The sequence below is a fragment of the Tetrao urogallus genome, assembly GCF_951394365.1.
Source record: "Tetrao urogallus genome assembly, chromosome: 16".
Classification (NCBI taxonomy): Eukaryota; Metazoa; Chordata; class Aves; order Galliformes; family Phasianidae; genus Tetrao; species Tetrao urogallus.
The window spans coordinates 8,231,396-8,252,719 of record NC_136829.1 but is presented as its reverse complement, the minus strand read 5'-3'; the positions used below and the strand labels follow the sequence as shown (position 1 = coordinate 8,252,719).

At 47.2% G+C, this 21,324-nt stretch overlaps 1 protein-coding gene across 1 annotated transcript in view; it reads right to left on the bottom strand.

Annotated features, from left to right (window-relative positions):
- Positions 1-15,425: 15,425 nt before the first annotated feature.
- The window catches only part of CDH4 (cadherin 4), a gene marked incomplete at both ends in the record, with an annotated part of 413,635 nt that continues 407,736 nt past the window's right edge, over positions 15,426-21,324 (bottom strand). Inside the window, 3 exons of the mRNA XM_079543473.1 lie at positions 15,426-15,632; positions 17,126-17,290; positions 18,377-18,516. Of these exons, the coding sequence (XP_079399599.1) occupies positions 15,426-15,632; positions 17,126-17,290; positions 18,377-18,516 (512 nt within the window). The remainder of the gene's footprint in view (positions 15,633-17,125; positions 17,291-18,376; positions 18,517-21,324) is intronic.

The window sequence follows — 21,324 nt, the reverse complement described above, 5'->3', positions numbered from 1 at the left end:
GCACCCAGTGCCCCTGGTGTACCTCTGTCTCTCTCAGCATTTGTTGCCATTTCATCTCCATTAATGTTAGCAGTCTCTCGATGGGACCACAACTGCCCCATGGCCACCACCCTGGGACCACTTCCTCTGCACTTCTCCAGCCCTCTTCTGTCCCCTACCGGTTTGGCCCCCCCCCAGTCCCTGCACCCCTCAGCCATGGCCTGGTGCCCAGGAGTGGCTCCAGCGTGGCTGAATGGTGCCAGCGAGCCCAATTATGGGGCTGAAATGCACTGTTTTGTGAATGCGTTCCAGCGTTGGCTAATACAGGCTCTGATATTGGCACTGCTTTTGCTAATATTCCTGCCAGCAAATTCTGCTTGAATATTCATGGGAAGTGGATGCAAAGGAAGTCAGAAGCTGAAATGAGGTGAGTTCAGTTAAGAATTCAGGCTCACAATGCAGAGGCCATTTCTTGCAGCGCTCACCCAGGCGTTTGCTCTCGCTCTCCATTAATTTGAATCTGTGTTTTGGACTTCTGAGCAAATTTTCTGTTTCTCCCTGACTGCGGCTGCAGACTCTCCCCCCCAGAGATCAGCAGCTTTGTATAAAAACAGCAATGCTCCATGCTGAACTCTGCAGTCAAAGGATTTGCTTTCCCTGACTCCTATTTAAATGGTTCTGCCTTCGCCTCCCTGTGCATGGATCAGTGCATGCTGTGCTGGGATTGGAATGATTCGTGCTCAGGCAAATTCTCATCTGAACTAGTCAAAAGAGTTTGGTGTAATTAAATGCTGATCACACCTTCTTTAGCCTCTCCTAAACGAAGTCACAGCACCAGAACAGCCTGCAAGAGGCAGGAAGAGCTCACGTGCACCCAGTGATGTGTTGCATCCACCACCACCATCTTCCCTTGGTGTTTTATGTAACGTGTTTTTAATTCATGACAGACACAGACCTTGTAGGTACAACAGAGCAGCAGCAGAAACCTGGATCCTGCCATAGTGTTTATTAAACCCAGAGGAGTTTGGCTTGGACCAAAGCATGGCTGGGGGCTGCACAGGGACTGCACTGCACAGCTGCCCCAAACCATGGGTCTCCTTCAGCCGGTGGGTTTGGATGTGCTCCTTTGGCTGCTGATGCCCGTGGGGACGAGGGCTGATGGCAGAGCTCTGTAGTCTTTCCAAGCATCATGGTGAAGCATGTCTCCCAATGGCCCGATGCTCTTGTGTAACTCCACGGGACTGAGACACCTCCCACTGAGGGACAGGGTTAGATATGGGCTATGCTTGGGGCTGTGTGTCCCTCAGCACTGGGGGAAGCAGCTTGATGTGCCCAGCATTGCTCCAGATGTGCCTCCTGAATGTCACCATTTGTGGCAAATGAAGGCTGACTGTGCTATGAAAGGCAGAACGAGTGGTGATCCTCTGGGTGGGTACCAGGTCCCACCTTGCGTCTCCAGCAGCTCGTCTCCTTTGTGTCTTGATACAAGCCAAGAGATGGTGAAGGGATGCCATCTTCTCCTGTATCTCAGTAATCCCCCAGAGATGCAAGGATCCCCATAGCCTTGATTTCTGTTCTTCAAATATATGTTGACATGGGAACTAAATGGGAAGCAGTGACTGTAGTGGGGAAAGAGCCGCCCAAATCCCTGTTCCCAGGACAGGGACCCATGGGGAGTCGGGGAATAACCACCAGTGGTACCCAACACAGGAAAGGAGCCAGCTCATCTTGGAGCCATTCACCTTGAGCTTCTGTTGAATCCTCCCCAGATGAAGCATCCTTGAGCCGCCACTGGAATTTTCATAGCAGAGATTTCTAAAAAGGGGGAAATTCTTGCATTAATTACAGTTATAAAGATTGGGTTTGACACGTTTATGGCTGGGATAGTAAATAACTTCGGGCAAATCAATTTACTGCATTTGGCTGCAGAGGTGTGATGGAGGGCAGACAGGAGGGCTGCAGGGTTGTGGGGATGGGACTGGGAAACTGTGACCTACCTCCATGCTGGGGGCTCAGCCCTGGGCCCTCTCTGCCCCACGGCCGCTGACCAAATTCCAGTTCTCACCGCCAGCTGTTGGCATTTCCTTGGCTTTGCCAAACTTTCCCATTTATTTCCCATCCCTCCCCCTTTCCTTAGAGCCTGTTTGGGTTTCTGAAAAAAGCGATCCCGAAATCCGACTTTATGCTTCAAACAGATGCGGGTTGTGGTGGTGGGGGAGCTAGAAAGGCAGCCTCACTTTTTATTATTTTTTTTTTTTGCTGATGGCAAGTGGTAAGCATGTTTTATTTATGTATTCAGAGATCCGCCAACGTTATGTTTTCCTCCTGACTGATGCATGGGCTGCGCTGACAGCTTACACCACACCGGCTGTGCACGAGGCTTATTTACCCTCTGCAGAAAGCAGCTCGAGATTGACAGCGAATTATTCTGCACCTTGAACTGCTCCTCACTTAATGCAATGCAAATTTTGCCTCTTTATTAAAAAGTGATTTTTTAAAGAGATGCAATTTTTTTTTTCTTTTTTTTTTTTTTTCCCCTTTCAATGAAAGGGGTTTTCTTAGATGGTAAAGACCAAAACGTCTTTACAAAGTTTGTGACTTCTGCCTTCCACCTGTCCTGCTCTCTGTGTAGGTGCTGAGAGAGATGGGAGCCATGGCTGTGAGCTTCTTCACTCCTCCTGTTACCGTTGGAACAGGGATGGCTTCTGGAGGGCTGAGCTGCACTGTGTGCTTCCAGTCTCCTGTCTCATTCTCCAGTTCCACTTGTGGAAAGCCATTCTTCCAGGCTTCTCTTGGAAACACTTCTTTGGGTGCCAGTGGTGGGGCCTGAAATGGACAAAAGCCAATGCACAAAATGAGCCCCATCACGCTCAGCTTGTGTAAGGGGCACACGGAGGTCTCTAATTATATTCCTCAGGAAGGACTCCTGTGGTGCGCTGGGGTTGGACTGGGTGGTCTTGGAGGTCTTTCTCAACCTCAGTGACTCTGTGATTCTGTGGAAATGGCAGCAAAAAACATACATGTGCTGGGGCTGCCTCTGGAAGCAGCTGCTCAGGCACATGTAAGCACAGTGCAATGTGTGTGCACATGTATGTGCTCGTGGCCCCTTTGCTCTCTGCTGTGGCACAGCATCGCTCCTACATCCAATCCAGACTGGAAACTACTCTGGCAAAATCATCCTAGAGGAGGCTTTTAGCAGCGTGCAGTATGGAATGCATCCAGCACTGTGGTTTTCTAAGGTAACAGCCGAAGGAAAGGATAAAAAAAAAAGGTAAGAGTGAGCTTTTGTTGAGTAATTAAAGAATTGAGGCTTGCTGGAAAGCCCCAGGGCTGTGCTTCTGTGGCTGATCGGGAGCCTTTGTTTGCACGGTGCTGGTAAACAATTTGCAGTTCTTGGCAATAACCTGAGTTATGCTGAACAAAAGGGAAGTTGTAAACGCTGTTCTTATGCATTTATTTCAGGCTGGAGGAAGGGATGAGGCAGCCGGTCTCCAACAGCAGACGGTGTTCATTGAGGTCGGTGTGAGGGTGCCCTCACTTCTCCAGCTCTGCCCACGGGATGCTTTTTGGTAGATAAATAAATAAAACTGGGGATGAATCTGAGCTGGTGCTCCTTCCTTTGGAGCAGGTCTGCCTGGCGCTGTGTGAGCAGCGGGGCTCGACACACACAGCATTAATATGCTCTGTGTGCATCCTGGCTGCACGCGCATGGCACGGAGATTTGCATGCTGAATTTGTGCTCCTGGAGCCCGCACACCCACGTCTTTAATTAAGCAATGCCCCGTGTTTCTGCTCTATAGGATAACTGAATATATATATGTGTAACTCTAATGCACAGGAGATAATTTTGTAATGATTTTTCTGTTTGTTTAACTGAGCAGGATGTTAACTTGGTGGGTTAGCCTTACTGCAAGCTACTCTTGGTTGGGAAAATAAGTAAGGCTGTGATTCCTCAGCTGACATCAGCAGGGGATGGTGTATGGCATGGCTGGGGTTGCCTGAATCTACTGGCTTTGGGATGGGGCATGGCCAGGGAACATGAAAACTGGAATAAAGGACAAGGGGCTCCAGCCCTGTGTCCCCACACCGTGGTCTTGCTGTTCCTGTTGGGGCCCCGCTGGTGTCTGCGATGGCTGTCCTGCCTTGGGAATGGGCTGAGCCCCTTCAGTGCTGCAGCCAAGCTGAGAAGGGCCTCCACGTCTCTGAGGAGAAGCTCCAGGTGGTTCTTTGAATGATTGACTGCCCAGCTGGGCCAGGTGGCATTCCCCAGTGAACATTTACTGGCTGGTCTTTGCAAATACACCAGAGGTGATTTCTTTTTTCTCTTTTTCTTCTTTTTTTTTTTTTGATTAGACACAACCGCCAAAGCCTCATAAAAAGCCTCAGGAAAAGAGACCCCCTTCCTCTCTGCTCTGTGGAAAGGATCAGCTGAATTAACATGAGCTTCTTGGCTATTAAACGGAAATTTTAGATGGGAAGAAAATTCTGCACTGACTGCTAAATTGTGTGTCAGCAGAAAGGGAGAAAAAGCAACGTGTGTCATTCCTATTATCATCTTGAAATCCATCTTCCTTCTACATGCCATGACAGTGGATAATCCCCAGTATGATGCCTGAATCGCTAATATTTGCAGAGGCAGGATTCCTATTTTGGAAGATTTTAGTTCTGCATACCTTCCCCCCTCCTCACCCCTTACAAATACAGCTGCAGGTTATCTTGAAAGCTGCCTGTTCCTGGGGGTGAGCTTTGCAATTTGTAGCAGCACGATGGTCTCTGGAGCCTAAGGTGTCACCAGGTTAATGGGGTGCCAAGTCACCACTGGCAGGCAAGAGCAAACAACCCGTGTTGAGGCTGAGTTGTCATTGTCTCCATCTTCTTTGCTGTCTTCTTCATCATCGTCTTCTTTGTCTTCATCTTCTTCTTCATCATCATTCCCTTTGTCTTTTTCACCTTCATCATCATCATCATCATCATCATCATCTTCATCATCTTTTTCATCTTTTCCTTTGCTGCCTTCTTCTGTGCCATGTACCAGCTGTGGTGAGTTCAGCCTTCTGCTGAGGACATGGGACCTTTTCATTGTAGGGAAGCCAGGCTGTAATGAAGATGAACCAGCAAGTGAACACCCAGCACATCTCCCCCCAGAATGAGAACCATGCTCCTTGTCTGTGGCCAACCACAGAGCTGGGGATGCTGAGAGAACACAGCTTGTGCAGCACCTACATTTCCCTTAGCCCCAGCTGCAATATTCTTGCATTGCACCAGCTCGTGCTGGTGATTTCCTTGTGTATTGCATGCAGCACTGAGGAACCCTGGGACAAAGTTTTGCTCACTGCTAATAAATGTCCACTGAGCTCCCCATCCTGCTCCACCTGCCAGACAGCAGAATTACAAGGATGGCCAGGGGAAGAAATGCATGTAAGTGAGGATGATGGAGGGAGGAGGGGGGAAACCAAAGCTAATGATGCTGCCATTTGTGCAGAGGTTAAAAATGAAGCAATAAAACCTTTACACAAACTTCTGCTGCACATACACTCTGCAGCTCAAAGCAGGGAATAAATAAGAGAAAGCACAGCCCTTCCCAGAGCCGAGGGAAGTTGACAGAGCAATTATTCGCTCCTGAGCGCAGCGTGCCGAGATGTGGCTTCAGTAGAGAAACGTGTCCCCATGGTGTACCCACAACGTCCCCACGGTGTCTCTGCAGCCCCAGAAACCTGTGGTCACCACTTCGCAATGCCCATCAAAGACTTTTGTTTTTGAGCTTCTCTGCGGCACCCCATGGAGCTGGGGCAGCGCGTAGGGCGAGCAGGTGGGGACGTGGCAAGGCAGGATCCTTCCCAGCTCCCGCAGGGGGGGAGCAGCCCTTGAGCTGAAATCTCACGGTGCACGGGATGCAATGAAGCCGTGCAAAGGTTCCGTAAATGCAGGAGGGAATTCTGCCTACGCGGCCGCCTCCAAAGGGCAGGAAGTGCGGCAGGCTTCCAAATGGCTTTAAGTGGCTCTGTGCAGTGGGACTGGCTTTATCCTTTAACTCTTTGCCTGGGGGAGCTTTGAGCTTTATCTTGCTTCGTGAGCCTGAACAATTCATGCTGCTAACTTGCTGTTCTCTGCACAGACTTCCTCCCCTCCGCTTGCCTCCAGGAGATGCTGCCTTCATCTTTTCCTTATGGCAACATTCCACTCCACTCTCCTCCCCCTTAGAGTTTCGGTCACTGTTGCAATGGGGGAGAGCAATGATAAGAAACAACGTTTTCTGAGCAAAGTGCCTGTTCCCAAGGTTGCTGCTCTGGAGATCCTTCAGCTCTGTGTTCACTTCAACTGCTCTGCAATAGGGATGCTCAAGCGACAACCTACAGTCCAGTGTTTTTTCTTATGAGCCTCTTCTGTACAAAGGTAGAAGGGAAATTAGAGCAGAGTGCAGCTCCCAAGTGCTGCTGTGTGGCTCTGCAGTTGAACTCCCCATCTCCTGAACTTCAGACCTTTGTAAAGAACTAAATATTAAGACTTGAGATTAAATCTGTTTCCGCCAGGAACTGCTTTCTCCATCCTGGAGAAGAAAAGGCTCTAGAGAGAACTTTCTGTATCAGAAAGTGGGCTGTAAGAAAGAAGGAGACAGACTCGAGTCTGTTCGGATAGGATGAGGGGAAATGGTTTCAAACTCAAAGAGAGGAGATTTAGGCTGGATGTATGGACAAAGGTATTTATGCCATGGGTGGTGAAGAGCTGGCACAGGTTGCCCAGAGAGGAGGTGATGCCCCATCCTTGAAGACACAAAAGATCAGGCTGGAGGGGCTCTGAGCACTGATGGAGATGTGGGTGTCCCTGCTCATTGCAGGGGGTTTGGCCCAGATGGGCTTTAAAGATCTCTTCCAACTCCAATAATTCTGTGATTCTGTGGTTCCTGGTTGAGCTGGTCCCAGTGCTTTGTGCCTGCAGATTGCCTCTGTGCCACTGGGTGCCATGTGCATCTGCAGACATGGAGGAACAAATGGGGGAGACAAGCAGTGAACAGAAGCAGGACAAATGGGAAACCAAGACGCTCAGTGAAATATTTAGCGAGCCATTTTGAGCAAGAGAGAGATTGTACCTCTTCTATTTATTATAAAGCTCGGAAGTCACCTGCTGGCAGAGGACTGGATCTCAGCAGCAAAGCCTTGCTTTCTATTTGCTCATTTCCTTGGGTTAAGACATTAAAATGCTTTTGATGTCTGGCATTTCAATAGCACAAGTCTCCCATGGAGGTGAGCTTTGCTGCTGTGATGCACTCAGAGCGTGGCCGTGGTGGCACTTCATACCCATGGGTGTGGGGCCGTCCTCTCCTTGGGAGCAGGAGGTAATGCTGATTTCATGTCAGTGTTGCTTTGGGTCCCCTGAGCCAACGTGGCTGCTGTGCTGGAGCGATGTTTGCTTGTTCTGGGGCTGATACTTGCTCTTGGCTGCATGTCTTTTACAAGGGCACAAATGTAACCTCAAAAGAATCCACTTTGATAACGCACTCAGAAGTTAAATATTTCATACAGTATTGCAGTAGTGCGATGGATTGCATCCCTGACACACTTTGCTTTCCATCTGAGGGCTGGGGATGGGTTCCCGTGCCCGGTGCTCATCTCCAGGTGCTGCTGCCCATCTGCCTGCCCACCAGAATCCTTGAGAATTTCCTTCTGTCTCTGTGAAACGGAGTAATTCTATCTCAGTTCCTGCGAAACACTGCATTCTGATCATACACTCATTGTTGTTTTAAGCTCTCAGGATCAATAGTACTCTATTAAGCAAGGTACTTCTGGAGGTGCAATGTGAAAGGAGGGTCCTAATGATAAATGCATCACCACACAGCAGCCTGCATGCTCGGTGCCAGGGATCTCAGCTAGGGACAACTGAGGACATGGTCAGCATCCCCTCCGTGCACACAGTTACACATCGGATTGCCCTCTCTGCTACCCGAGCTGATGAGTGACTGGCTCAGCAACTCCATTGTAGGCACAGAATCACAGAATCATTAAGGTTAGAAAAGTGCTCTGAGATCCCCAAGTCCAACCCCAGCCCACCGTGCCCACTGCCCACGTCCCTCAGTGCCACATCTCCATCGTTCTGGAGCATCTTCGTGGACAGTGACCCCCCCACTCCCTGGCCATCTGTGCCACTGCATCACCACTCTTTCTGAGAAGAAATTTTCCTTAATACCCAACCTGACCTGGTGCAATATGAGGCCATCCCTCCTCATCCTATCGCTGTTACTTGCGAGCACAGGGATGGAGTTTGCTGGCACTTGTTTGCACACTGCAACCTTGGTTTACACCAGCAGGTCTGGGTATTGTGTGTGAGCACTAAAGCTGCATTTCTGCAGAGGGTTTTACAAGCTCTTTGCGTTACCTGGTGGTTAAATTCCAATCAATATGTTTCTCACAGAAACGGATTAGTTATGTCACCTTTTGTACTCCGAGGTAACTCAAAGCACTTCATAAAGTAATGAGTTGGCTATAGATAGCACAGGTTAATGGTGCAGCCATTATGTGCTCAGTGATAAAGCTTCCATGTGGCCTCGGATATTATAAATCTGGTTTATTAAGAATGGAAATATTGACAGAGATCGGATCCTTCCTTATTCCTCCTGCAGCCTCACAGGGATTTTTGACAATCCACTTCTGGCAGCTTCCAGCACAGACAGAAACAGACTTTAATCTCTCAGAGGAAAAGCTCTATTTGGAACAACACGGCAGCTCAGGCGCACAGGGGGAGTGTTAACCCATTGATTTATATTTGCAAACATTTGCAAGTGTTTGAGAGCTAAAGCTGAGCTGGGGGAAGCACAAGATGGAGGGGAGAGGGGCTGAGGCTCAGAGTCCTGCCTGCTCATCCCTGCCCGGCCTGAGATCGCTGTTGCAGCTGTTGGGCATTACATGATGATCCCTTCACTTTTTTTTTTTTGTCCTTTCCCCAGGTTTTTAGCAGAGCAAATGACAGGCGGGTGCCCAGTGATTTAATGCCTACAAATACTCTTCTTGGCAGCTGCTGCTTTAAGTGGAATTCCAGCACAAGCTGCAGCTTCTGCTGCTGGAACGTCTTTCCCATTCCCTCCTATTTCTCCATGCAGAAAAAATGGCACCCACTGACATTCATCGATACTTGCTGAACATTTATGGAGGCCCAGCAGTGCATGTGAGCACAGTGCTGCTGTGGGTGGTGCATTTCAGCAGTGACAGTGGATCACTTCTGCTGGTGCAGATTTATCCAAACGCGGCATGCAGGCTCTAGTTCATTGCTAGCAAAAAAAGCACAACCAATGGTGGTGGCTATTTTGAAAAATAGTGCTTTGTGGCTGAGAATTTCCTCTGTCCAATAGTTTTATATTTCCAATAGTATTACCGTGCTCTTTGTAGCTGTTGTGGTTTCTGTGGAAATAAATCGGAGGCATTACTTTTGGAGCAACCAACGTATTTTCTCATTGAGAGAGGAGGTGTGAAGGTGAGGAGAGGCAACGAACAGGAGAGAAGGATTGCACTGTGCTGCTGAGATGAGTGCGGGGAGCAGCGCATTAATCACTGTTGGGGTGCAAGGAAGGCTCCTTACAGCTCTACCAGGGGAAAGCATTTGCTGCTTGCAACGGTGCTGCTCCCCACGTGGAAATGTAGCCCTGAGGTGGGGCAGTGACTGTCCCTGCATGGGCTCTGCAGTGGGACAGGAGAGGTGGCAGCTAACAGTGGGAGTGGAGTGCTGGCAGGGCAATGCAAAGCCAGGCCCATGGGCAGCCCTCCACCCCCCTTCACAGAGCTCCCCCTCCCCATTTCTTTCTGGTTTGTGCTGGGCTGGCAGCAGGGCTGGTGCTGCTGTTTGCTCACAGCGCCATCGGCTGTGGTGCAGCAAAGTACAGCGCAATGACTTTTGTCAAAGAACCCCAAACTTTGTGATGTTTTCTCTTCTCGTGACGCAGAGAAGCAGTGAGTCTCTCCACCCCTCCTGTCCCTTCCCAGGCTCTGTTTCTGACAATGCTCTAACAATGCATTAAAATTTTGGGTTGATTTTTTTTTTGTCACCTTAAAACTGCTCGGGGTTCTATTAAAGAAAGGCCTTCAGCTTAAAGAGAAATGGAGGAAAAAGGGCTTGGTAGCACAGGGGTTTTAGTCCAGAGAAGAAAGAAAAGATTTTTTAGTTTACTGAAAAAATATTCCCTGTGTTTTGGGCTGATGTGAACAAAATCCCTTCTGAAATTCTGCCATCTGCCTCTGAACTGGGAGAGCAATCCCACACCCTGCAGGCTGTGACAATGCCCTTAGTAGTCATTGTTATTATTTTTAATTTCAGTACCAAAGCCAAGGGATCTCTTGGGCATGCCTGGCTCTGTCAGCTTGGTGGAGCCGTTCACGGGGTCAGCAGGAAGCATGGTGCTCAGCCATTCTCAGAACAAGGCTTCCTGCAGGTGGGTGGGAGCCCAATAGCAGGATGGCGAAGCGCAGGCTGCCAGTGATAGCAGAACTAATATTTGTGATGAAACAGCATTGCATTATTCACTAGTTAAATATAACTCTAAGAAACGGAGCAGCTTGAGAATTGGCAAAACTAGCAATACAACATTCTTAGTTGACTTCGGGGGGAAGTAAATTGCTGTGCTGGATTTGCATTCATCTCAGTGGTTATTACAGATGAGGTGCCTGCCACGTTGGGGCTGCACATCCTGGCCCCATTCCCTGTGGCCATGGATTAGCAGGGCACTCCACAGCAGAGGTTGGACCCCACTCAATCCATCTGTGTGTGCTGGGACACAAAACCCCACTGACACCCATGTACAGGAGTGTGAACCCATGGCCTGCACACCGCTTGCTGTCCCACTGCAGGAGTGAACCCATCACCAGCCAACGCGGCGGTGTGCAGCAGGGGAGAGTGAAGTTTTTGTCTTACAGAAGCAAATGAGACTATTCAAAAGGGGGACTTTATTTTTATTACACTGGAGCCAGGCGTCGGCACGCCAGTTCAGCTTTGATACACAGTAAATCAGCAAAGCTGTTATCAGTTTGGAAACCAAGATTGCAGTGGCACTGAAAACACATTGAAAACATTTACTTTCTTCCCTCCCTTTTGTTTTTTTTCTTTTTTTTTCCCTCTTTTGATTTTTTGGTACAAAAATGGTACAAACAACAATACAAAAGATTTGTGCTGTTGACGGTTACAAAAAAAGGGGCTTTGAGCTCGGACACAAATTGCTTTTTTGCGTGAACACAGCGGAACAGCAGAGGCCTTCCCACTGTGGCCACGTGGGCTGCCGCGCCGCTCCTGCACCGGGAACATGCAAACTTAGAACAAAAAGTGCTCCAGTGACACATCGATACGTCGCCGTGGCTCTTTGTCGCCTTCCTGACGCGCTGCTTCAAGCACTAACTACATTATGTACACATGGTGGTGAGCGGCTGCAGGTGGGTCTGTGTGGCCCAAGACGACTTGGATTTTTTCCCCATTAGCGCTGGGTGGGAGCAGCTCTCTGCCCAGCTGCTGCCATGAATGCATGTAGCCATCACACACAGCATCCCCCCAGCCAACCCCATTCTTTTCACCATGAAGAGCTCCAAAAGACATCACAACTAAAAGCCTGTGTTTTACCTTAGTATGTTTTCTTTGAGACTACACAGAGTTGCAATCTTGGCGTATTGTGTTGTACAGACCCTGCATGGAGCATCATGACCCTCCAACGCTCGCAAGATTCAAACCCTGCAAACCCATTGGGGTGCCCACCTCCACCCTGCAGCCAGCAGTGGCATCACCTGGTCTAGCAAAAACAAGAAAACACAAAAACGGAATCCAAACTATTACAACGCAGAGGACACCCAGAACAGACCTTATAGATCTCCCCTAATCACCCCTCCCTGTCTTTGCCCCCATCCTCTGGACACTGCTGGGAGCTCCTGGCAGTGGAATGAAGTGTGGAGGAATTAGATGTGAAAAGGGTGGGTTCTTCTCTGCCTGTCCAAATGCAATGCTCCTTCCCCCAGTGCCTTGTGGCATGGAAAAATTGGGGGCTCCAATGTGTCAGAACAACATACTTAGTTTCTAAAATTTAATGCTTCATTTATTTAATCACAGAGCAAGCCGGTGTGACCTTTAGGAGTACAGTCAGGTTATGTTGGCGCTTTCCCACCTTGGCTCCCAGTAAGCTGCAGTCACTTCCAGTGTGAATGGGAATGCCACTTCTATGAGATCCTCAGTCATGGAAACATTAAGCTTGGAAAAGAGCTCTAAGATCCCCAGCCCACTGTGCCCACTGCCCACATCCCTCAGTGAACACCTCCAGGGACGGTGACCCCACCAACTCCTGGGCAGCTGTGCCACTGCATCACCGCTCCTTCTGAGAGGAAAGCTTTCCTACTACCCAACCTGACAATTGCTATCTTAGGGTTATCTGGGTTATAAAGCAGAAGCAATATTAATGCACAGAAAGATTTGCAAAAAGGGATCAGCATGGACCACTGGGCAGCCTGATCTGTTGGGGGGCAACCAGCCCATGGCAGGGGATTGGAACTGGATGGGCTTTAAGTTCCCTTCCAACACAACCCATCCTGTGATTCTCTGATTTACATTGCTCGAGGTGCTGCTTGCTTACCTTCTGCCTGTTCCACCAGAGGGAAGGGGCTGCATGTGTGGCACTGCAGGGTGGTGGTGGAGCAGGAGGTGGTCCTATGGAGGGAGGCTAAGCAGAACTGGGTCAAAAGATAATCAACTAGTTTGATTTATAGGCTTATGGGGTTGGAGTGGCTGGATTGCTAACACTGCAGAAAAATATCCGCTGATTTCTTAAAAGAAAGTTTCCAGTGGTTTATTTTTAATCACTCAAACAGTTTCATTTGACTTAGGTTGCATAAATGTTCTTAAACACATGAACTGCTCAGACGAGCTGAAGGCTGATGGCATCTCCTGACTGGCCAAGAAGGAAGGAGCTCACTGCTGTATGGCCCTACTGCCCTGCATGGGGACACCAGCGGCCAGAGCCACTTGCTGAGGCTGCAGTGCAGGGCACAGAACGCTGCTGTGCGAGGGGCGCCAACTGCATTTTCATTACTTACTGCTGTGGGTGGGGAGTTTCTGCAGGGGTGCAAACTCTGGTCGGTGAAATAACGGGGACAAGAAAGGAACCCCTGGGTAAGAGCAGTAAGAGCAACAGGTGATAGGGAATGCTGGAACAGAGCGGTGCAGGCTGCTGGGGGCAGGGCAGCCAGGAGGCTCTCATGTGGCCATGCAGGGTGTGTGAGCTCTGGGACACAAATGGGAAAGGCGTTGGGTGCCAGCACTGCTCATAGGGATGGGTTCATGCTGCTCACTGTGCGTCCTCCAGCGTTCATATCGGCTCTGCAGGCAGGGAAAGGACAAACGGAGCGAGCGACCAAGGGGAAAAGGAAAGGTCGCATCCTGGGGGTCAATAACGGACCGGTGACGTGCGAATCCCCTCGGGCAGACTTTTACCACATTCCACTTCATACAAGACACATTTCAAATGCTCGTTAATTTACAGAAATTGCATTTTATAGAAAATATGATACAGTGAAATATAAAATGCACTAGGAGCATTTCAAAAATCGATAGAGACGATCTTGCAGCCCAGTCTGCACCCTCTGAAACAAGGCCCACTCGCCGGCACAAGCTCTCCGCTTCTCACTCTCGCGCTCTCTCGGTGCATGCGCTCGCTCCCCCCGCCCCCCCTGGTTAACTCTTCGCATTCAACTTGAGAATTAATCAAGATATCAAAAAAGCGCGATTATCCCCTGGATAATCACCTTCCGGTACTGTGCACATTCTTGGATTTAAATGAAAATAGATCTAAGCACTTTTACAATTTGTAGCGAACCCACTGCAAAATCGTCTGCAGAATATAAAACACAGGTAATCCAAGATTTCATAGCACATTAATTAAGTGGCTCATAATCCATTAAATGTGGTTTATATTACACATCCATGCAGTCTAAATCATTTTACAAACATTAGACAGAAACCCACTAGTCCAAATCAGTAAAGGAAAAATGTAATAAAAAAAGCTAATAACTATTTGTTATTGGTTAAACTGATCCTACATATAAACTAGGTAGTATGCTACCATTTATAATACTGATGTGGAGTTACGCCTGGATGCTGCAAAACCTCTCGCTTGCTTGGCAATGCTCGAGCATATTAACCACAAGATACTGAACAGGCCCTCGTTGCACTTCTCCAAAAAAAAAAAACAACCCAAAAACATTTACTACAGATAGCAGTGTCTACCCATCGAATAGAACGGACACACATTAGCTGAGTTACGTGACGGTGTTGAGCTTTGGCTACGGATGCTCCAAGGCATTCACATCGGACTGGGTGAGCTCCATCCTCGCGGATGGCAGCGGTGCCCCGTGCTCCACATGCCCTCCTTCAGGTGGGGGAGCGGCCGGGGCCGTGGGCAGCACCACGCAACCTCGCCGGTATTTACATCGCTCGTGGGAGCCAAAACACGCCGATAGCATAAAAACAAACAAGTGGGCCTTTGGTCAATTCACGATTTACTTGTAGGGTGTAGGCAAGGGCTGTTGGAGAGTTCTGTCGCGATAACCAAAGGCTTTACCAATGCTATAGTTCTATGCAGCTACATTGAGTGTGACCAGGTTACAGCAGAGCCCCTAGTCGGTATTTTGCATCTGATAACACTGAGTTATATACAACATGATGACTGGTTCACCACCTGCTGAGGCTTAAAGATGGCTGTTAAGATTTCCACTCAAAACATAACCCCCCTCCCACCCCCACAGCCTCTCCACCCCACCGTGAGTCACCCCCTTAAAAAAAAAAAAAAGAAAAAAAAAAAAAAGGCAAAAAAAGAAAAGAAACAATCTCCACAGTTCCTTTTTGTTAACTCCTTCCCAGATAGAACTGGCTTAGGGTCACAGGGAGTGCTGCCCAGGATGGTTGTGTGTTAGTTTTCATCACTCCTGAGATTGAAGGGAATCTGATACATGCACCAAAAGGCACTTTCAAATATATATATATATATATTTTAAAAACAGTGCTTCTGTTCTAAGAAATTCAAGTTAAGACAGAGTGCCTTTCACTCTCTTTAGTCATAAAGCAGATAAACGAGCAATATCCCAGCTGACATTAAAAACAAAAACCAGAACCAAAAAAAAAAAAACCTGCAGCAGAGACAAGTGTTCATGCGAGACAGCTCAATATCCTAACAAAAAAAAAAAAAGAAATTGAAAATGAAAGAAAAGGAAAAAAAAAAAAAAAAGAAACCTCCTAAATCACCACTAAAAATAACAATACAGTCAGCAGGGGATATTAATTAAAAAAGCTGCCACATCTGTACAGTTCTTGCTTCTGCATCGGCTCTTCTCGTTAATGTTGTCTGTGGGTTTGTTTTTAATTGTTTTTTTTTTTCTTTTTCTTTTCTTCTCTTTCTTCTATCTGTATTTTTTTTTTTTCTTTAAATAAGTGAGGTCAGTTCAATCCTCCTCGCCTCCTCCATACATGTCCGCCAGCTTCTTGAAGCGCGGCCCCCAGTCGTTCAGGTAGTCGTAGTCCTGGTCCCCGGAACTGGAGGAGTTGAGGGAACTGACGGAGCCGGCGGTGGAGCCGCTGCCCTCGTAGTCAAAGACCAGCAGTGAGTCGTATGGGGGGGCTGTGGGGTCGTTGTCCGCCGCACGCAGGCCCTGGAGGGGTACAGGGATGTGTCAGTGTCTGCCATGGCAATGGGGAAGGGTGCAGGGAGGTGTGGGTGCAAAGCTAAGGGATTGCGGTCATAACACAAAGGATTGCTTTCCTGCTGCCCAGCACCAAGAAACGCGGAGTGGAATAGAGTTCTCTAGGCTCAGAGTGGGGAGACAGAGCGCATCCTACTGCACAAAAAAACAGGGCATGAAGTCACAGAATTATTAAGGTAGGAAATCAGGTCATCTAGTCCAGCCACCAACCCGTGCCTGTGACCATTCTAGACCACGTCTCTCAGTGCCACATCCCCCTTTTCTTGAACTCCTCCAGGGACGGTGACCCCACCACTCCCTGGGCAGCTGTGCCAATGCCTGACTGCTCTTTCAGAGAATAAATGTTTCCTAACATCCAACCTGGCTGTCCCATGGCACAACTTAAGGCTGTCACCTCTCCTCCTGTCGCTATTACCTGGGAGCAAAGGCTGATCCCCACCTCGCCCCAACCTCCTCACAGGAGCTGTAGGGAGTAATGGGGTCTCCTCTGAGCCTCCTCTTCTCCAACCCAGTTTCCACATATGCAAGAGAGAGCCTTCCTGTGCACAAATGTGTGTGAATGTGAGTGTGAAGGACAGGCAGGAGCAAAGGAAGAAGGAATTTTAAAGATGAGAGTGAGAAAAAAATGCAGCAGAAAATTGATATAATAACAGAACTAAATCACTGTAACATTTATTTTTTTGACTCATAGAATGGATGGGTGTTTTTTTGTCTCAGAGGAAATAATGCATTGATTGGCTTGTAACCAATCAATCGCTCATTTTAAAACTAAAAAATGAGATGAGAAATGCTAAATGAATTGATGTTTGTACAAGTAGGTAAAGGAGCAATAATCTAACATAAAATAAAGGAAGATCTGGTCGGAGATGAATGTCTGTGCTCTGCAAACTCTTTGAGGTCTAAACCATACTAAGCTCACTAGAAGATGCAAACTGGTGAAATAATTACAAGTCCAGGAGCCACGAATGGTGTTCTGATGTTAGGCAAAGCATTTGTCTTCCTGGCCACACTGTGAGGGAACATCCAGCCAGTGTTTGTACTGACAGCAACGACATCACTCAGAGCAATGCAAAACAGGGCAGGATCAGGTCATAGAATCATTAATTCATCTCCAAATTTCTTGACCACCACCAGGGATGGTGACTCCAGCACTTCCCTGTTGGAATGCCTTCCTGAGTGCTGAGAAGCATGGCATTTTTGATATCCACAAACCAGAAATCCTGGGCTTTTTGTTTGTACTTTGGCTTTCTGTAGCAATGGTACCTTTCTTAGGCCAACTCCTGCTTCCTTTGCTCATGGGAATTGTTCCCCTGGTTCTAATTAGATGCCTCGTGTGAGGAATAGCATCTCTTGCTCATTAATACAGCCAGGAAAGCGGTGCACAGCTGGTGCGGGCTGCTTAAGCTTTTAATATGTGATATAGGACACCCTGAAGAAGATACCTCATTTATAAAGTCACCAATATCCCCAGGATGGGGGATTACTGGTCTTATAGGATACTGTGGCTCAGCACCGATCGGTCTCTCATCCACCCTTCGGACTCCAGGTGCCTTGTTCAGCACGTGATCCATGGTCTCTGGCTGCTGGAGCTGGCTTAAGTCGTAATCCTGTGACAAATGGAAAGGCAAGAAGTGAAACCAAGGGCTTTTCCTTCAGATACTTACTTTCCCGACATTGCAGGGACATACAGTGAAGCCAAAGGGTTTAATCCTTTCTCAGCTGAAGTTCAACGCCAGATCCCATCCCTGGGTACGTGGCATCTCTATCCCTCTAAATTACAGGCGAACCTAACCTCGGAATAGCTCACAAAATTGACTTCCTAAGAGTGTATCTTAAAACATAAGTTAAATCAAATATTTAAATACTTTTTGAATATTTAACACAGTGTTGAAATCTTTGGGATAAAAAATCAGCTGTGGTTTGCATATGCATAGATGTGTGCATTACTTTTGGGTAAAATTCAGAATATAATAGAATGACAGAGTGTTGGTTGATGTGTTATTCCAATTACATTTGTACAGAAGTAAAAACATTAAAATATGTGCTGCATTTATGCATGTAGGTCTTTTAAAGTAATTATGTTCTTTCTGCTTGTGGAAAATCCCAACAGAATAGGTTTCTTTCAAGGAATGAGAACCAGGTAATATTTCATTAAAAATGTATTCATGGAGGTAATGGTGTTTTGCTGCTCTTCCTCAGCTGTTATTTTTAACAAATCCTTTCTAAAATATTTAAGCCCACAGTGCGATTGCCTGAAAGCAGATACTCAGCTAGTTTGGATGTTTATAACAGTACTTTGTTCTGCTGGTAAAACTATTCTTGTGCTCAGATGGGGATGATTGAATCTCCAGGAGCAATATTTATAAATAACTTGTCAGTGATGAGAAAAGAGAAACGTTACTTGCGAGGGCTTTTTTTTTGTTGAGTAAGAACTTTGCAAGTTTTGGGCAAAGTCCCTGACCCGGATCCCTGTTACGTGGTGCAGTCACACCATTTGCTTGAGCAATGTATCTGAGAGTGTCACAGGCCCTTCACTTCCATTAGGTGGGGATCAAACAGTGTCCTCAGCATGAAAAAGCTACCCAGACCTAAACAAGCAGAACACAACCCACAACAAGGAGTACAAAACCAGAAGGGATGGGGATTCTGCTGTTCTTGAGACAGATTGCATGGCTGCTCTTGGCCCCTCTCACCTGATCTTCTTCTCCACCGCCCTCCTCGTCGTACTTCAGGATGTTGTCCCTCACGTCATCCTCGGGGTCAATGAGGAGCTGCTTGGTGTGCCGCTCCTTCTCCCGGCGCTTCATCCACACCACAAACAGCAGCACCATGGCTGTAAGAGAAGAGGGGCTGGGTGAGCAGTGCTGCGTGGCAGAGTGCTGGCACCTCCTCACCCCTCACCTGTACCAAGAACCTGTCCTGCTTCATGCAACCACATGGAGAGGAACTCGATGCCACCGCTATAGCAGTAGTCCCATTTTACAAAGGCAAAGCTCACGCTGACGGTAAAGGCTAGTGGTGTTTCAAATCATCTCCCGTGCAAGAATCCTCTGCATGTGTCAGCATGTGCTGAGCAAATGTTGATTTAATTGCATATGGTGTGACTTACAATGTAGATTACAGACCACAGCGAGTTTAGGGGAGAAACTTCACTGGTTGTTAGTAAGAGGAATAAAATGTAATCCAATTGCATGTTCTCATTTGTAAGGGAGAGGTCAGTGGGAGCTGTGAATACTGAGACAGGCCTCCAATCCAAACAGTTCCTTAAGCGCCATCACAGATGTTGATTGAGCTGATGTTTACCAGAAGTAAAATACACAATCAAAGGGAAAGCAAGAGGCAAGTGTGAAAACATCACCATTCTGAAGAGATTTGGCCTAAATCCTGAATTTTTCTACAAAGGGCACAGAATAAAGGCAAAGGAGGGAGCTGCTGAGAAGCAACAGGTTCAGACAGATGAACAACACCTGTGCATGAGTGGTGTTCTGACAGCAGCACAGGCTGTGAGCCCTTGCTTGTTCTGCTGATCTGTCTACAGTTTGCAAAGGAAGTCTGCTTTGGGGAGGCTGAGTAATTCTGGGTCATGTAATCCAATTTGGGCTCATTCATATTCTTCTTTGGTAAGTGAGATAAGTTATCTAAACTTCTAAAATCACATCAGACAGCTTGTGATTTGGCACCTGTCAAAGGGGAGAAGGTGGGAACATGTGGCACAGCTCCATCTCACTTGGGCTGACCTTAGCCATGCAGACAACAGAAAGCAAACCCAAGTGGGATGGACGATCCCAAGCTTTTGTTGTGTTTTTAGCTGCACAAGGAGAACAAACAGATGCTGTTTCCCACCAATGTGTTCTGCATGGCTTTCTTTGCCCTGCAGATCACAGGGCTGGGGGGGGCAGCCTCGCCAGCAGCTCCACTGCAGAGAGAGAAGGGTCAGGAGGATGTGTGCTTTCTCTCCCAGCACCGAAGTGTTTATACCCAACAGGAATTCAGTGAAGTGAGCAGAAGAGGATGGACAGCTAATTACTGCCATTGTGTGCCAATTGGCTGCCATCCTTTCCTGCTAGCTAACAGAATTGTTTTCAGATAGTGCTTATCCTGCATCTATTCAAGAGAGAAAAATGAAAAGGAAAGAAAACTAACTCTTATCTGCAATATACAACCTCAGCTGTTTAGCAGACTATTGAAGTCCTTTTCTCATCTTTCCTTTTCAAGTCTCTCACAACAAGATACCTGCCTAGTCCACAAAGACAATATTATAATGGTTACCACTTTTTTTTTTTTCCTTTTCTTTTCTTTTTTTTTTTTTAATGCTACTTTTTCATGCACTTGTGGAAAAAACTGCACCATTAACGCCTTTACAGATACCTTGAAAAAAACCCAAGACCTTCAAAGTGTCAATAGCGGATGTAGTGCACTCTCCTTCCTTTTATTCCCTCTGTAGAAATGGGAAGTGCTATTACTGCTGTTAGACCCATTTTCACTCTGCATGTAGTTTTTCTTGAAATCTATTGTCTTCAACTCTTCACAGTTTTTTATTGCATTGCTCTTCTCCTAACTGTGTTATTTGTGCAGCGAATACATCAGGTATTAGGAAGGAGAAAAACCCTTTGAGCAAAGGTAAAGACAGAAACTTCCTTCACCTGAGCACCCTCTGATCCATCCCCTCGCTGCTTCTTTCTGTTCAAGCCATCAAACTTTGACCCTCTGACTCTAAAATGGACAAATTGCGCACACAAAAAAATCCATCTGCCTTTTTGCAGGCTTTTGTTCAGAGGCCATGATATAAAATATATACAAAGGAGGCAAAACACCCGAAGGATGTAACTGAAAAACTCCGCTCATTGCAAATTACATTTCTCATCACTGATGCAGTGCTTTGCAGCTCTTGAAGATAAAAAAAAAAAAAGTCAATTAGAATTACAATGAATGTAAAAATAAGCTTTTGTAATAAAACCCGTAATTTAAAAAGGGATAATGTATCTGAAAATGAAAAGAGGAATCTCTTAAATCAAATGTCCTTCAGCTGATGTTAATTTCAGTCAATCGGATTTTCAACTGTTTAAACCGTATTTTAGCACTGGATTTAAAAGAGAGCAGCAGAAGGAAGTTGTGTGTTTTATAACCTCTGGGATCTGTGGTGCAAACTCTTCCTGTGTTCCCATCCTCTATGAATTCAGCATTAGGAGCCAATCTTCCATGGGGTGGTGAAGCCTGCAGGTGCTTGCAATCACAGCAAATGTGTGTCATGAATGGACAGCATCAAAATTTCACTGCTGGGACCACGCATCCAAGGAAAGTCAGAATGTGCACATCGTAGCTGTGCGTGGAGATGTTTGTGCCTGCTTGGATGTGCTGGACGAGGAACGGGGACGGCACAGCCAGTGGCTTTGCTGCTCCCTCTCCAAACTGACAGGGCAAATCAATTACATGGCCATATATTCCATTGCTGGCTCAGGAGGGTGGATATTTGCCCAGAGATGACCCACTCTCTTAATGTACCATATCATAACTGCATTAGGTGACATTTGTAGCATACGTTGCTCTGTCTGTTCTCTGTTTACACACATTGGGGGTAAAAATTAAATGTGATTTAGCACCATAATTCCCATTAGCTTTAATGGGAGCCCCATGGTTTCAT